The sequence below is a fragment of the Triturus cristatus genome, chromosome 1_1, assembly GCF_964204655.1.
Source record: "Triturus cristatus chromosome 1_1, aTriCri1.1, whole genome shotgun sequence".
Lineage (NCBI taxonomy): Eukaryota > Metazoa > Chordata > Amphibia > Caudata > Salamandridae > Triturus > Triturus cristatus.
Window position 1 is genome coordinate 1,013,584,762 of NC_140579.1, and position 18,205 is coordinate 1,013,602,966.

Sequence of the window (18,205 nt, forward strand, 5' to 3'; positions counted from 1 at the left end):
GATGCACTGCAAACGATTCCACTACAATTCTAGAAGCGGTGACATCACTTTGTAGTTCTATATGCAGTAGGCTTGCTGCAGTCCGTAATAACGATGGGGATGAGGCTACAGCTCGCTTCATTCTCAGTAGCGTGAGCTGCTACAAGATTGAACACCTAATTGGGTGATATAAGGATATGTAGAATATGTGTAATTTCACTAATATCTAAGAGACTGCATGATTGATCTGCGGGTTCTTCAACACGACTCGCGGGGGACAAACAAAACTACAACTCCATGTTGGATGATATCATCCTGTAGTTTTCGGCTAGACGCTACTCACATAGTTCCTTCCGTAGAGGGGCACGCTTACATTTGCGTAGGCAGGCGTTTTTTGGCTACACGTCATGCAATTCTTAGCCCTGTAATTATTAGTTGTTTTCAGCTGCGCCGAGGACGACTATTTAAAGCGCGGTTCCTGTTCCAGTCGTTGCCTCCCACCCTGTTCAGATGACTCCTGAGGCAACGACGGACATGTAAGTGCTTATGTTGGTACTGACTGTAGGTCTTTGCTATGGCCTTTGTTTATGGGTCCACAGATCGGTCTGACTTCTAAGCCATTAGATCATGTTCCTTTTGTGAGAGTCCATTCAGTTTAACATGGGTCTAATTGTTGGGCTGAACAATTGCTTGATTTTAGCTGTTCTGGCCAGTCTAGTTTGGTCAGTGATTACACAGTCCCAATACTATCTCTATGTAACTTGACAGTGACTATACTTTATTGCGAGGATTGAGCTTTTCCTAAAGAATCAAATGGTGTACTTATGTAGACACCTTGTGTTATATGTACTAGGTTAGACTATAAGAGTATTCCAAAGATGATTGTTATTGATGAAGATTTTCTTCTGTCACCCTGATTTTAGAGCGGGCCTCATTCGCCTGAGACAGGTTCCAGGGTAGGTGAGGTGTAATCCCAGATTACGTTGGGTAAGCCATATCTATATGCTTTTACGTGATGAGGAGGCACATACAATTGTTGGCCTTATTTACAGAAGCACAGGTGTTTTTTGAGTTGTGTGTGACAATTGTCCTATCCCTCTAGGTGATGTTTGCACCCTGTGATCCAGAGGATTGGAACCTACTGAGGTTGTATTGATTCCAACCTTTATTTACTTATCGCTTTTTACTTGCATTTGTTTCTTTACACTTTACTATAGGTAGTGTGAACACTGGTTGCAGTAGCATGGTTTAGACATACACAGGTCCTGAAGAAAGCCGTGGGTAGGATACCCGGATGGCTGAAACATGTCGACCTATGAATAGCAGTCACTAGGAAGTACTGCTATAAGTTTTTCTGCACCATTTTTAATAAAGGTGTGAGGAGTAGAAGTAATACTTAGCATTTTCCTCTCAGCACAACCTTTTTTTAGATTTCACTCACTTTTTTGCACTGCACCATTTAGGATTATCCACCTTGAACACAACTATCTCTTTTTCTTTATATGAGGTCGATTTCCACCAGTTCAATTGAGCAACAGAGCTTTTTTCCAGTGAGGCAGTCTCCGTGATCAAGAGACAGACCTCCGATATTGGATGGATGACCAAATGATATAAATGATCAAGAGAGCTAGATTGATGAGAATCCATGCTCCATTTCAAGAGCAAGATTGATGGAAATCCATGCTCTGCTCGGGAACTAGTTGTGGTTATCCGTTTGAATAGACATCCTTCTCTTTGTCCTCCTGTGCTGCCTGGTCTTAGACCCCCAGTTCTTTTTGCATGTGTAATTTAGTTAGTAGTGGGGATTGGAACTTGGGTAGGTCTATAAAAAATTTCCCTTAGACCCTAGTTTTCTAAAAGTGTTTTTGATGTTTTGAGCAGCTTTTGAGCTGCGGGTCTGAATGTGTACTACACCTGTGTGGGGGTAGTCGTTGTTTTTCTTTCCGTGCAAATTTCCAAAATCGCATTGATTTCTTCTTTCTCAGGGTTTGTCTCTCTTTCTCGTTTTAGGATTAAGTTTCCTGTCAATTTACATTGTATATTTCAACAAGTGAATAAAGATGGCCGAATTTAGTGGCCTAGCATATGATGATGCAGTATACCAATCTATTCTTGATAATATGCCTAGCATCCTCGATGGACCTAATGCTCCCTTGTTAGATACAGGCAACGATTGGGGCAAAGTCCTCATTCTTAAAAAATCACATTCACGCTCTTCTATTCACGGCGCAATCATGGCCGAATATTTAAGAGCGAATTGTGCTCCTCCAGGTTTGATAGTAACAAATGCACCTCGGTTATTCTTGGAGGACAAGGTTTTCCTAAAAGATTGGTCTCTCATAGCCTGGCGCTGTACGCGCGATTGGCTGATTCTAATTATCAGTATAGCCAAGAGAGTTGCAGACTCTATTTTGATTGAGATACAGATTTTAGAAGCACAAATCAAAACCACCATAACTGCAACTCTATTTAAGAAAAACCTTGATGAATCTAATAAAAACAACAAGGAGTTCAAAGATTCCATTCTATTGACTAAAATCGAAAAATTTAAGAAAGATCTGGCGAAATTTAAACATGAAAAAGTTTACCCTTATACGAGTGAAAATTACTCACCGCCAGAGTTTAGGACCAATGGCAGGAGATATGGTTCTACCTATTCAGGCTCTAGTTCGGATGAAGTCTCTAGCGATACTGATGGAAGGAGTGTCCAGAAGCCACGTTTTAGAGGCAAAGGGAGGTATGCCAGATCTTACAATCAAAGGGGATATAGTACACCACAATTTCAACAGTGTTGGCCACCTACCCCATGGGGATTTCCACCACAACCTTTTCAGCCACCCATGGCACCCTATCAATCTGAATATGGAAACCAGTCTTTTTTAGGGTATGGCCCACCAAGATCCAGAGGCAGGAGAAGAAACGCACAGGCCCAGGTACACTGGGATCAAGCCACCGGCCCACATGCAGGGACTCGGAGCAATATGAGAAAGAACTCTGCCCAACCGGGGAACAACACAAACCCAGTCTTGTAGTCAATCTAAGCAAGCGGATTTTGTCCAAGGATGAGGAACTTGTTCTCAACAGAGGCCTTGGTTTTGTCACCACCTCGGTTGGTGATCCTTTTCAGATTCAGTGCGAGTTAGCACAGTTCTTTAGAAAACTAAGATTGCATTTTTTCTTTAAAGATAAACAACTAACAGTTCACAATGGCCTAGGGTGGGCCAGGGCAATCCTTGGGTGGGCCTGGCCCACCCTCTAGAACCGGGCCTGGTCGTAGGTATCAAAAAAAAAAAAGGAATCAGTTTAATTTAAATTATTCATCGCTTGGGCAGTAATTGCAGCGATGATCCGAAAGCAGCAATGATACAAACTAGAGCACCCCTATTTCTGGAATAACTGAAAGAAGTGTGCCCTGCTTCAGATCTCTGGGGAGCATGTAAATATCTGAAGGGCGGCAACATGTAGGCATCCACAGCACAAGCTCCCTCTGGGTACAAGAGACTGTGGCTGCCTGTACCCCACCTCCCATGCCAGATTTCTCACAACTCGATATCTGTCTGAAAACACAAAATGGCTTGTTCTGAAGCTATGACAAGATTTCTCTTGGGGCTACTTTATCGAAAGCATCACTGGGAATAAAAGAAAATAAATATATATATATATATATATATATATATTAAAAAATCTAGTTGTCCTCCAGGTTTACGACCAAAACTTAGAAAACAGCTGTTGTGCGAATAGCCAGTGAAGACTTTTGTATTGGTGATCACACTGTTCACATGCTTTGTGGAAGTCCTGATAACAGCCCACTAGGCAGAGAGATGAAGGCTGATGCTTCTGCCAAAGCAGCACCCACCTAGAGGAGGCAGAAGCAAAGGTAGAGGGGGAAAGGCCTTGTGATGACGTAGTAAGAGTGCGTCCTCTATTGAGGTGGCAAGAGAGACCCCCAGTAGTTTGCAAAATACCAGTCTGTTTTTTTTCTTTCGCTCTATGCATGGGGGAAAAAACAGAAAAACATGCCAGCAACGGTTATCAAAGAAGGGAGTGCTGGGAATATGGTCGTAGGTATGATGTTACTTCTTGTATCACATAGCTGGATGCAATGACAGAAACAGCAAAATACAAGTCAGGCGGCACACTATGCTAAACAGATATTTTTAGGGTAAGTGTTTTAAAGCCACGCCCTTAATTAAATCGGCCACCCCCCTTTGAGAGACTCCCCCCCCCTAGTTTTTTCATCCCACTTAAAGCCCTGTTGGAAAACTCTTCTCTTACCTCACTCGTGACTCGCTCCAGTGTCTCTATGGCAGGCAGGGGCGAGGTTAGTTCGAACTTCTTTCACTTAGCCGCCAGACCTGTCTCCAGAGCCATCAAATTACCCATATATCAGCACTGCCACTGACTGCCCCCAGGCCAGAATGAGCGCGAGAGAGCGCGTAGCGTGAAGCGCGTGACGCATCACTGCTACGTCGTTCTCATCGCGAGGGCAGGGCTGGCCAAAATAAATAATTTTTTTTTAATGTTGCCCAGGGCCGTCATTGGTAGCGCTCGCGCTACAAGATTGATTGACGGCCCTGGAGGCTGGTCAGTGCTAAGTGCGCTCAGCGCACACTTTCAAACTGGGCCACGCGCGCGCGGCACTGGTGACCGGTTGCGGCCGCGGCAGCCGTTATAATTTATTTGGGGACACAGTGTACCCAAATAAATTATAAAGGCCGCCGCGGCCGCAACGGGCGACCAGTGCCGCGCGGCCACTCCCAAAATTGTGCCGCCTGGGGCGGACCGCCCCCCTCGCCCCCCCCTAGCTACGCCAGTGAGCCCAGGTGCGACCTGTTTGCAAATATAAAGGGCAGCAGGGCAGAATGACAGCATGTTTAACTTGATAACTACATGCCATTATAATTCAGCCTCAACTTCTAGTTCATGCTTGTGATCCTAACCTTGAGTTCATCTGAAGAGGCTTTGAAGGTACAAATAGGCAGATGTATTTCATTCACCATAGTAACTCCTGTCGTCCTGGCCTTTTAGTCAGCTCTATTATGTGACCCACGCTTCTGGCAGAGACGTGGTTGGAGAGCCTAGAGAGAATTTCATTGAATTCTTACATTTTTGTAGTACTCAGTGACCCAAATAAGCAAGTGAGAAATTATAAAGTATTTCTCTTGCAAACTACTTGGAAGTTACATGAATATGGTGATTACAACCCATAGTTTACTACATTTTCTGCATGAGCCTTTTCGCATTAAACTCATGACTTTTACGCTCTGTTCAAGTTCTTTGGCGAAAACATTATTTAGAAAATAAATTCAGTTTCAAAATCGTGAGGAAAGTGGTTTTAAAGTTAACTTGTGATAAATGTGCTTATCCTTTTGCAGCACCAACCAACACTCACAAGGAAATGCTGCCAGCTTTTCAGAAAAAAAGTGAGGCTGAAAAAGCAGGAAAAGAGGAGGGCTGAGGGGAGGACAGTAATTGGGAGCTAGACAAGACTTTACTTGAGTCATAGAAACGTCGTACACCTCAAACCCTGAAGTTGTTGTGGGTGAACAAGTAAGAGGCTACTCAGTACATTGTGCTAGGTTGAAAGAGTGTGCTTTTCTAATGTGGCCTGTGTGAGAACAGTTTTGTTGTCCTGTGATCTCTCGAGTGGTGCTTCAATGGATTGAGACAAACCTTCAGTTTCAAATGGAGCAATTCATTGAGCAGATAGAGTCGTATTCTGCTTGTAGGGATGGGTCTGAAAATGGACCCAGCCATCCACTCTCAGGTACTGTTTTTTTCTTAAGCTAAAAGAACAGACGATGGATGGAATGCTGAACAATGCAAACATTCACCCCCAGTCACAGATCTGGGTTTAATTAATAATTTATTTGCTCACCACGCCACCCCAGTTTGCACCCAGCCTATACAAATCAGTCTTGACCCTGATCCCCATGAGAACAGTCCAGCCCGAACTGCCAAGGCAGGTCCTCCTTGGACCGGAAACAAGCATCCTGGGACCAGTTTCGGGGTATCACACCTCATCAGCTAGGCTAGCCTGAATCTAGTGGCATAGTGAGCACGGGGCCAACATCTGGGCATACCCTTCCCACTGAGGGCTACAAAAGCAAAAAGAACAGCTGGGGTGACATGGTGAGCAAAACAACAATGGAATTAACCCAGATTTATGAACTGACAATGAATGCTAGACAATGTTCAGTGTTCTGTCCATCATCTTTTTAAGTTGCTATAGTTGCCCTAAGTGGGATGGGTATGCCCAGACATGGGTACCGTGCTCACTATGCCACTGGATTCAGGTTAGCCTAGCTGGTGAGGGGGGATACCCTGAAACTAGTCCCAAGATGCTTGTTTCAGGTCCAGGGAGGACCTGGCTCGGTCCAAACTGGGGTGACATGGTGAACAAAAAAATTATGGATTTAGCCCAGATCTATGACTGGGGGATGAATGTTTGACAATGTTCAGCATTCCGTCCATCATCTTTTTGTGTTGCTACTGGTTTTTTTTCTTACTCTTTTTATTGTTATTGCAAGAACAATACATGTAATATGCTCATTTAATACAAGTTGCGATAACGTCAGTGGCACCCATGAAATACATTGAATAGGGATCACAAACCCTCCCCGTCCAATTATCACTTCAACTGAAATATCCCGCAGCAAGATAAGGTGTGTGTCTGCATCACTCAGCATTCAGTATTGCCTTTCAAGGCCCCTCTCTTGGCACCCTGAGGCCTGTGAGGTCATCAGCTCGGCAAAGACAGAGCTTTGCAGACCAGTCTCCACCCCCTGAAGACGTGAGTGTAGAATTAGCCCCGGGCGGCTTAGACAGAAGCCCTCTAGTGCTGGGGCTTCACGTCAATCAGGGAGTGGAGAGAATGGGGCTTTGAGGGGGCGGTGGACTGCATGGAGGCTTGCCCCCTGGGGTTTTTGGGCCAGTGGTGCAGCCCAGAACCCAATTGGGCGCGTTGGGCTACCTTTTTGGGCTGGTGGAGTGGGGGTTTAAAACCGGACATTTTGTATGCCGTGTTACCATTTTTGTAAGGTGACACGGCAGCCGGTTGTAGGTCGGGGAAGGCAGGGTAGTTTTGTAGAATGTTTTATCCTGGAGGTTCCAGTGTCTCACTTGCTCCGTGGGGGTTTCAGATACTCCGTTCCTCCCTCATGAGTCTTGGTAGTTGGCTCAGTTGGATAGAACGTCGATCCCCGTACGGACCCCTATTTAAAAAGAAGAATGAGTCACAAGCCGGTGAGTGCGTGCAGCCCCGCTGCAAAGCGGCCTCACGCGTGTAATGCTGTGAAGAGAGGTGAGTGAGGCCACGGTGCGAAGCGGCCGCATGTGTTTAACTCCTCAAAAAGAGGGACGGGGCGCTGCGTGGCGTCCCACTCTCAATTCCGCGATGGGAGCAGGCGGGGGGTTAAGGAGAAGGGCACATGAGGTCGCTGAGGCCATGCACGGCACGGGCGGCTCGTAGGCTCGTGGAGGACACCACTGCCGCCAAACCGTCAGATTGGAGATACAGTGCCATAAGCAATTCCCTGGAGGGTGGTGGGAGAGGCCCCATAGCCGGTATTTCTGGGCAAGGAGATGTCTTCCAGCAGCAAGGGAGAAGGGGGGACGACGCAACCAGCAGTAGAGCAGGAAGTTTCCAGGGAGAGAGGGGGGGAGAGGCAGGTGGGAGTTTCAGAAGGGGGGGTTTCGGGGAAGGGGACGAAGGAGGGGGGAATCAAGTCCATTGGAGACAGGGAAGGGAAAGGAGAAGGTTTGGGTAGGGGGGCTGGGGCAACTAGAAAGGGAGGGGTGGAGCACCTGGGGATGGTGGAACCTATAAGAAAATAGGGAAGGGGGTTTAGTCGGGGTGGCTCGGCCACAGTGGGGCTTAGGGGTGGTTGGAAGGGGTGGGAGGGGCGCCAGGGGAACTACCACAGCATATGATAGTAGGCAATGGGGGAGAGGGGGGAAGTCGGGGAGAAGGCACAGGAAAGGGCCCGGCGTATAAAGGGGTGGGGTCATTAACCCCGGTTTGCAGGACCTTACTTTCAAATTACAGGGGCAGCAGGCGCTGGAGGTAACGCTATTGGGTGATTTGCATGCGGCTCCGTGTGACCGAGAGGAAGAGTTGGCAATGTCAAAAGCGTTCAGCAGGAGCATCCAGGGACGGGCAGGACGAAATGTAACGGCGAGCAGAGGGTTAGCAGTGGTACAACAACCCCAAGGGGTCGATGCGGCACGGGGACAGCAGTAGGAGATCTAGGGCAAGAGCCCAGGAGGGGTCAGAAGGGCAGGTTGCCTAGAGGTATACAGGTTAAAACCGGGAGGAGCGATTTAGCAGTAGGAAGAAGGGGAAAGGAAAGAAGGGGCGGGGGGGCATAGTAACAATGTGCATAGTCCATTGCAGGTTGAAAAGAAAAGAAAGCGTCTGGCCCTGGACAGCGTGATGGAACCCATGGACAACTGGCTAGGCGGCTTCGATCCAGGGTGGACACCGACCTTGACGCCAGGTACGGGTGAAAAAGGGGGATGTTATGCTAAGATCTCGCAACGACAAAGGTCAGCTGAGACGGAAGCGTATAAGGACGACAGGGAGGGGGAGGTACGTCGGCTGGAGTGTTGTGACGTAAAGGATACAGGGGTAGGTACCGGGATGCAAATTTGGATGGCGAGGGAACAAAAGGAGGTGGTAGAACATCGATAGGACGAGGGGAGGGAGACAGCGGCTAAGGACGGGACAAACGCAGAAGATCGCGACAGAGAAGGGCATTCAAGTAGGGGAAGACCTATAACACGGCCAGCGGCTTTCCGTTGGTATAACGCCCCCTTTTTGTTTTTCAGAAGCACCCACCAGAGGGGTAATGGGAGGTTATGCAGACACACCCCAGTACAGGGGGCCTTTGGCGATTTTAATAAAGGGATCATGCACAAGGGAGTACAAGGAACTCAACATAAAACCGGGGGCAGCAGGAGAAGAGGAGCACAGGGCACAATGGGGAAAGGCTCGTACACCCATCTAACAGCCATGCGTAGAGCAATGGCTGGCATACTATCCCTAACAGGAAGATGCTGCCTCAGTAGGCGTCGGGTTAAAGAAGGTGTCCGGCTGGGTACAAGGCGCCTCGGTATGACGGGGTGGACAGCTTGGAATCAGTGAGTACACGCAAGACAGTAGTGCGGAACAAAGGACATAAGGAAGGGGAGTAGGGGCGTAAAGAGGCCAAGACGTGGAGGGGCATACAAGTTTGAGATATCCTCACCAATAGGAGTTGGGCCCAAGAAGGAACTGGGGCAAGGTCGATGGAGTCAACAATAGTTCATAGCCGGAGGGGGCGGCAGTAAAGGTTTTATAGCAGAAGAAATGACATCAGGATCATGTTTGTCAGTAGATGTAGCCAGAGTACTGGGGGAGAGGGAAGAAGGACACAAGGTCTGCTGGCCTTTTGCTACCGGTACACCCCGAGGAGTTCCAGTGGCACAGTATTCAGTCGAGGGCAAATAAGTGTGGACAAAGTGGTACCAATGGGCTGTTACATATCCTGTGTAGGTGTGAGCGTTTTAGCTTCTTTTGCAATGGGCCTTTCGGGGCAGACGAGTAAAGAGACGGTGACACACTACCTTGATGACTTCTTCCTGGTGGACCAACCCGGTTCCACGGACTGTCAGAAACAGCTGACAAGTTTAAAAGAGCTCATGGGGCAATTGGGGGTCCCCTTGGCACCAGGGAAGACACAAGGTCAGAGTACGGTGTTGTCATTTCTGGGTATTGACTTGGACTCGGAGGTGATGGAGGCACACCTACACATGGAGAAGTAGCTGCATATGGTAAAGGGTAAACAAGTGCGGACAAAGCGCTAACAATGGGCTGCTCAGTATACAGTGCATGTTTTGAGCGTTTCAACTTATTTAGCAATGGGCTTTCCGTAGCAGACAGGAAAAGAGGCGGTGACACACTACCTTGATGACATCTTCCTGGTGGGCCAACCCGGTTTAATGGACAGGCAGCAACAGCTGACCAGTTTGCAAGAGCTCATGGGACAATGGGGTCACCTGGGCACCAGAGAAGGCACAAGGTCCGAGTACGGTGTTGTCATTTCTGGGTATTGATTTGGACTCGGAGGTGAGGGAACCACACCTGCTGATGGAGAAGAAGTTGCATATGGTGAGGGTTTACATAAGTGTGGACAAAGCGCTAGCAAAGGGCTGCTCTGTATCTTGTGCATGTTTTTGAGCGTCTCAGCTTGTTTTTGCAATGGGTTTTTCGTGCAGATGGGAAAAGAGACAGTGACACATTACCTTGATGACTTCTTCCTGGGGGGGCCAACCCATTCGACGGACAGTCAGCAACAGCTGAGAAGTTTACAAGAGAGCATTGGTGGCCCACTTGGCACCAGATGAGGCACAAGGTCCGATACGGTGTTGTTATTTCTGGGTGGTGATTTTGACTCAGAGGTGATGAAGGCACGCCTACCGATAGAGAAGAAGCGGCATATAGTGATGGTGATAGGCAACATGCTGGCTAGATGGGAAGTGAGAGGTAGAAAGGTACAGGTGCCTATGGGACAGTTTAAATCCGCAGGTAGGGTAGTATGTATAGGAAGGACACTATGTAGGTGAAGGGGAAGGTCAGTAGCGGGTTTTACATTGACACAACATGACATGCGCCGGTCAGCTAAGACGAAGGAGGATTTACACAGGTGGCGAAAAGTTTGCGAGGGGAGGGAGGTGGAGCACAAGGGGGTTAAAATTAGAAGGGCAACATGGCAGTGGTACAAGTGGTCGATATGCAATATATGAGGTTTGCACAGGTACTCGAGCCAATGTAAGGTCCGGTATTAAGTTGTCTGAAACACAATATCAAGCCAGGTAGGGTCTGGGGTGGTAGTATCCGGAGCGCAAGGATAAGCATAGGGGGATTTTTAGAGGGGGGCTCAGAAGAGATTAGAGGGGGGAAAGAGAGGTAGTTGCTGTACAGTGTATGTGTCAAGGATTGAAATAGGTCTTTGGAGGGCACTAATGCAGGCAAGGTGACAGGGATGGCTTTCATTGGGAAGTCGTAGTTGGGGTATGCCCCATCGGCGGGTGAACTGGGCAGGCACGGGTTAGAGGGTGGGGGCAGAGAGAAGGGGACAGGGCCACGAGTGAGGAAACAGGTGGCCAAGGCCTTAGGTAAGCCTGTTCACGCATTTGGATGAGTCTCAGGGTTCATGGGGATAACGTATGGTTTCCCACCATGACGCCATGTAGGTTCTCTGGGGCTTTCATAGGTTCTGGAATTGTCTGGGTAGGAAGGTACAGCCAGGTGAATGATGGCCGGTGATATGGGGCTGTCCATCGGAAGAAGGGGCCAGACAAAAGGGGGAGTTTTTTCTGCAGGTTTTAGAGCAACAAGATGTCTGCAGCGCAGCTATGGTGGGCTATGCTTAGAGCATCATTAAATTTAGGGAGGCCCTGGGCGATCTTGGTATTCATCCACATCGTTTAGGACAGCTTGTGTGCATATATTTACGCTTGTGTCTTTTCAGGTACAGTGGCGAGGTCAGCAATGGAGGAAATGTCCACATGGATAGTGGGGCTTTCCGTTGTAAATGGGCAGTGAGTTATGAAGTTGAAAAGGAAAAGTTTTGGCCTGGGCCTGTACACAGAGGTGTTTAAAGTGTGTTGGCAGAGGAAAGGTGGCATGCGTTCCCATGGATGGATTACAATATTGATAAGTAATAAGTAATGAAAAGTGCTGATGCTGTTATTTCCCCTGGGAGTATAGGACTTTGAAGTGGGCAAGGGGCTTTCCCCTGTCTTGGTAGGAATTGGTAAGGGTCAATTTGGCAGGTAATCATCAGTGAGGGCGGTGGTGTATCATCTGGTCGGGGGGTTTTCTTTCCCAGGAGACAGTGGAGGGGGACCGAGAGACCTGCAGCAATAGACGAAACAGGAGAAAATGTATCAGGGACAAGAGGTTTTTGCGATAAGGAGGGTACTGGGAGTGTAGAACTTCAGATTTAAGGTACGCTGCAGTAGATTTTTGCAGGGAGGATGGGGTGCTATTGGCTTGTACAGAATAAGGAGATTATAGAGGGGGTTTTGAACATACAAGGTATCCTAAGAAGCCCTAGGTTGGGGGAGTCAGAAAAGTCAGAGGCAGGTAAGGACTTTTCTGAGTGGCAATTTGTAAATAGTTTTTATATATTTACAGGTTAAATGTATGGTTGGGAACAAGTTACTCCGGGAGCATGCAATAAGGGCAAGTTAGCATAGGAAATGCTTAGTTAGGTAGATGTTTTGGGAGGTAGGTAAGAGGTCACAGGGTTAAAGTTCAAAAGTTAATGACGGAGTGGGGGTTTATAAATAGTGAGGTTTAGTTTTGTATGGCAAAGGCCAAGGAACATGTTTGTGAAGTGCACGTGTCTTCAATAAAGCAGCCTTTTTCACACATATAGAGTGTTTTATGGTCTGTGCCGCGCCCACCCCCCCCTTTGGCCCAATGGTCACCCCACCCTTTCTCAACTCGTCACAGCCAGGTGGATCCCCCCCTGTGACGATTTGGGAAAGGGTGGGGTACAGGCTGCAGGCAGACGGGAAGCAGAGAAATTGAGTCTGCGTAGTCTATCCTCAGCACTTTTGAAGACACACTGCGCAGACTCGAGGTGTCTGCTTCGTGCTTCCTACACTGCCGTTATGCAGGACGCCTTTTCCAGCTCCAGACTCGTGGTTTCGGGAGAGACTGTGCACTGCAGATGGCGTGTGCAGTCCCAAGATTAAAGTAGTCACCTAACTTGAAGGCTTGATGCTTTCCCCAAGTTCCGACGATGGCCCACAGCCTCGATGAGCAGGTATGTAAAAAAAAAGCATAGTAGCCCCCATGGGAAAGCAAGTAAGCAACTCGCTCGGGCCTGGTTTTTTGCATTAGCTTCTGTTTACTGTTGCTTCAACTCGACCAGAGGCACTTCTTTAAAATGAATGACACCTGTTCTTTATTTCATGGAGACAGCAATCAATATGTGTATTCTTTATGAGTAGCTCCCATACTCTTCGTTTTCCTGACAGCTGCTCATGTAAAGTTAAAAGTGCTGTGTCATTTGGTAACGAGAGGCCTCTGCAGTGCTCAGTGTGCTAACGCAGGCACTAATTCTCATGCACCAATATAATTGCTGAAACCCCGCAGACTGGCCATTTCTGGGTTCACTAACACTTTAGTATTCCAGATTTCCGGTCCTCCTCCGACATGGCGAATTACTGGGGCAATTAAGATTTCTGGCAGTGACATTGATAGAAGTCTAAATTTATTGTTTTATTGAAACATCTCATTTTCTGTGCGTCGTCACACCTGTGGTGGTGAAAACATTAAGATACATGTTGTGTCTTAGTGCATTTAACAAACTGCACAGTCGCCTTTACTAATTCTATTAGCACTCACTGTCCATGAAAACTGTTTACTCCAAATTTTCAAAGGCCTTCTGGTTAAAAAGGCAAGTGGGTAAGAGCTTCAATACTCTGTAAAATCTGACATCCTGGCACCCCTCTCTTTTTACAGCGCCGCTCTTTCCCTGTTGGAATCAAAATGTGGGGATTAAAACAAACATTGTTTATTTTACAGATATTGTGACTGCATTTTACAGTAGAACCCCCGTTCATGAGCCAAATGCCAACAACTTGTGAGTGGATGGGCATGATAACTTAACGGTTGCTACGTTTAGAGTGCATCACGCTTCTGCAGAAGGAAGAGTTCTGTCATTGCTGAAGCCTTTTGAAATCATATAGCTTTATTTAATTCTGAGATAAGCATCCCTGAGCTGGTGGGTAACGTGCTTTCTAGCACTTTGATTGCAAGACTGTTAAGTAAACACACTCTGGTTAGAACACAGTGTACACATTTAAAAAATGGAATAAATAGACACTCCGAGAGAACGGATTTTAGATTTCTGTTTTTGTGTGTTTCTTAATAATATAAACAGCCTTCCCTGCACGTGCTCATTGCTATTAATCTACCTGGAGTTGAAGAGTTATCCGTATAGGCTGTGAATGGAGCTGTCAGTAAGTTGTGGTAGTAGCTCTCTGTAAAGCTGTCCCATAGCTGCACACTTGGCTAGTACAGGCTGTGTAAGAGGATTGATGGAGCGGGTAGTACAACATTTTGTATACCTCCCCTATCCTGTATGAAAATACTAATTAAATAATCTATTAACTATAATATTAAATGAGTTTGCATGTTTTATTAACCAACATTATTAACATTCGAATTACACGTGGGATTTGCATTTGCATGGCTAAAATAACCTTTATGACTAAAATCTGTACGCATATTAACAGTAGTATAAGTGGTAATTAGAATTTTGCATGATATATGTTGCTTTTGTAATGTTGCCCAGAGGAGGACCGAAAAGGTGAATATAATGGCTTTAAATGTTGCTATACGCTAGATAAATACAAGCACATAGAGGGATTAGTAAGGGGTTAACATTAGATTAATTATTTCTATGTATTAATTACACTTTTGTGTTTGTTTCGCTTAAATTAGCACTTGGGCCTAAAACCAAGATGGCCGCCGACACCACACGACGAAGGAGCCACTGTCCCGCGAGGGGCGAAGTGAGATGCGCAAGCACAAGAATTCTCCTAAACCTCGTCACGACCTTTGGTTCGACATGTACTAGAACAAGGACAGAGTGGGCAACCAGCCAAGCATAGAGAACAATCAACCTTACAATAAAACCGGAAAAAGCTGACTTTGGACAATCTCATGACATCACTCCTTGAACTAAACAGAAAACTCAAACTTGACATCGGACGATCTCAACCAGCCAATCACGACTGTCCAAAATTATTATATTGTATCTTCTCGATTTCATTTTATTATAAAGTAGTAGAATAGAGAGGGACCTCTACCTCTATCTCCTTTTTACTGACGCTGATGCTGACGTTCGGGCTGATGCTGACGCTGACGCTGACGTTTGGGACTGTAACCTGCCGAGCTAAGAACTATTGAGCTTTGGCTTGCTTTCGGACAATTTACGACAAAATTATGCAGAGCCAATGAATTAGAGGACTCCAATTAGCCAGATTAGGTAAATATGATGTTCTGCAATTTACTGAAATATTGATATAACATTTCTAAACTTTGACAAGACAAATGCGAATTTAAAACCATTATGAAATATTAGATAAACAATTATTGATTAACGAGAATTCATGAGTCATGAGTTTTATTTAAAAGATAGATTCTGAAGTCTTAAGATGTGTTTTAGCTGGTTCTAAATCACCATCAACCAATCCAACTAATTTGATCCATTGATCGAAGAGGGAGGAGGGCCTTGATGTTTGGGATTAAGGATCTATAGGCGAAAGGACGTTAATGTATATATTTGTAAATGACTTTTCCTTCCCTATAGGTTAAAAGGTGTTTCCCCCACATGTCCGGCGCTTGAATCACTCATCCCTCCTGTGTGTGGACTCTTGAATAGTTAGTGTGAGTGTTGGTGTTATGGGCCCCACCAATGAATGCATGTATGAATAAGTGTGTGTAACGACGAGTCTGCGACGCAGGGAGGATACCGGTATATGTTGTTCCCCATTTCCCAGTTTAGCGCTGGATCAGGGAGGATATTGGTATATGTTTGTTCCCCATTTTTCCCGGTCTTCCGCTCCATCAGGATTGCTACGCTTTCGCTTATTTTGATATTAAAGTTGTGATTTGGATGTGAATTGCTTTCTTTTTGCTGTACCGTGTCCTTCAGATTAACATATTTCATGTGTTTGCCAACTCCACAACAGCTCCTATAATGCAGTTATAAGACGCAATCTGCCCATTGTTTCCTATAATGCAGTTATAAGACGCAATCTGCCCATTGTTTCCTATAATGCAGTTATAAGACGCAATCTGCCCATTGTTTGTGGGTCTAGGTCTCGCTGGTGGGAGGTAACTTTTTCAAAGTGCATTTACTGTTCATTTTTCATAGGACACATCCATCTAGTACTTATCAACAGATTTCGGGTTATTCAACTAGATGTATACTCTAGAAGGCCAACTCTTAATGAATTAGGTTTGCAGAGTCTCCTCCTTTTGAGCAAATAACTGTTGTGTTTGATTTCTCCATGATGTGCTTTGATTAACCATGAAAATAATTTACACATCCTCTGTTGAAGCTTTTGGCCTTGCTGCATAAAGTGCCAAGCGAGGATGATAGTTTTTGTTTTGCACAGCCATGCTTATTCAGCAGCATGGTACCTGGCTGTTTGTACAGCCACCTAATTAAACCTTGTCTCTCAAAAGCCTTTTACTTCAACAGTTTGTTTGCTTCTGTTCATCACTGCTATTATTGTGTTCAATTCCTTGCTGATTTCCTATGAAATTTTTACTCTGCAGTGCAAAAATCTGACAACTTAATGGCTTTCATTAAGTTGGGAACAACCAAAATGAAAAAAACTCCTATTTTATAAAAAAATATATATATATTTGCGTGGGGAATTGTGACTGGCCTCCCAAAAAATGCCATGCCCCCCTAACGTGAACCCCCTGCCCAACTCCAGCCTCACCACACTCAAACTTCACCAGCCGCCACTGCCCACTAGGGTCGTAGTGCCAGTAGTCCTCTCTCACCATCCATGATTCTCAACATAACTACTTTAGAGTCTGTTTGCAGTGGATGGCCTCTAGAGGTACCAGTTCTCTACGGATGTGTTGCCAGCATGTCACAATTATGGGGCATGACCAATAAATCTGCAGGAATATGCCATGTTTATTTGTACATCGTGGACAATACAGTGAGGGTTCCTTTCCCCATTTGCCGCATTATATCCGGGTGGTAGTTTACGTTGTGGATGTATCTAAATTGCATTAGCCTCAAGTGAGAGGCGAAGGCCAAATTGCATGAGGCCATCTTAGCCTCAACCTATTCCTCATCCTTGGTGCCCCAGGTCTCTTTTCCAGTGAAGGAGCTGGGGCATCATGTTCAGAAGCAGCGATTATTAAATCCAAGATATACCTTTTTTTTACTCTGCTGCCCCATTGCTACTTTAATTTCCAAAGAGTTGAATTCCAGCTCTGCCTTAAGTTTTTCACCATGACGCTCCAGAGCTTGAAAAGTTAAAATATCTAAAAAATCGTGTGCTGCTAAGCTCAGTCTCACACCACTTGTTCAAATGCTTTAATATGGCTCTGCTCCCACACATCTCCCAACCTGAAAATGCCAATAAGTTCCCATACTTGTAAACCCTCTTGGGCCGTCACCGGAGGGAGCAATGTCCCATGCCACTGTGAGGCTTCATTGGTTAGTTTCCCTTGCCACTGGGCCCGTTTAAGGGCTGCATTCCAGCATATTAGTGGGGCTCTTGTGATAGGTGGGAAAGCCCTAATCGACCCAATAAAGCCCGTTGATAAGTATAACTATCTGTGTAGCCCAGTAATATCGCTGTATATCAGGTATGCTCAGCCCACCCTCAAAGGTGGATTGTATACATTTCTCAAAAGTAGACTTGTGGTATGCTACCAGCCCATAAAAAATTACTAAGCAGTGATCTCAGGGATTGAAAGAATTGTGTCATGAGTACATAGTGGTAGTTTTGAGCAACACAATGGAGGCCTTAAAGTGTAACCACCCTTTTGCTGAGCCCACCACAGGTTGAATATTGGTACTGTGCTCTCAGAAGCGATCCCTGGTGACTCTCATCTCAATGTATACTGTGACAGCTACTCTGATAATTATCAATCAAACAGATATTGACACAGGTGACCAACTATCTGGAACAGTGACCTTGCTTGCTACTGGAAACCATGGCTGACCTCAGAAACTAACCTGAAGGAGAGTGAAACCAAAGCTAGGCTGAAACGATCAAAAGAAACTTCTCCGTTTCCAAAATCCCTGGTAAACCAAAGACCAGGCTCTTCTTCACGCTAGATGCCATCCTACAAAAACTAAACATGGTGCATGAGGAAGCACAAAGTACCAAAAGAAACACTGATTTGCTTCAGGTCAAGGTTGCTGGTATTTGCAAGGACATAGAGTTAACGAAAAAAAGGTCTAATGCAAAAAAAGAATAAGCTCTATCGAAGACTACAACAATGCCCAATCCAAACGACTACATGGCTTAAAGTGTTCAGTGACCACCCTTAAACGTGAAATGACAGGTCTCGAAGACAGAAATCGCAGGAGCAACCTTTGTGTCTTTGGGCTACCAGAAGGAATCGAAAATGGATTTCAACTCTGTGGCTAACTTCCTAATTACATGGATCCCCGAAGTGCTT

General features: G+C 45.9%; 1 protein-coding gene across 1 annotated transcript; it reads left to right on the plus strand.

Annotated features, from left to right (window-relative positions):
- The first annotated feature begins 480 nt into the window (after nucleotides 1-480).
- Nucleotides 481-3,255, plus strand: LOC146871458 (uncharacterized). The gene is made up of 3 exons (XM_085599755.1): nucleotides 481-515; nucleotides 903-966; nucleotides 1,082-3,255. Exon 3 carries the CDS (start codon nucleotides 2,040-2,042, stop codon nucleotides 3,009-3,011), a length of 972 nt encoding a protein of 323 aa, XP_085455881.1. The 5' UTR covers nucleotides 481-515; nucleotides 903-966; nucleotides 1,082-2,039; the 3' UTR covers nucleotides 3,012-3,255.
- The last annotated feature ends 14,950 nt before the right edge of the window (nucleotides 3,256-18,205 follow it).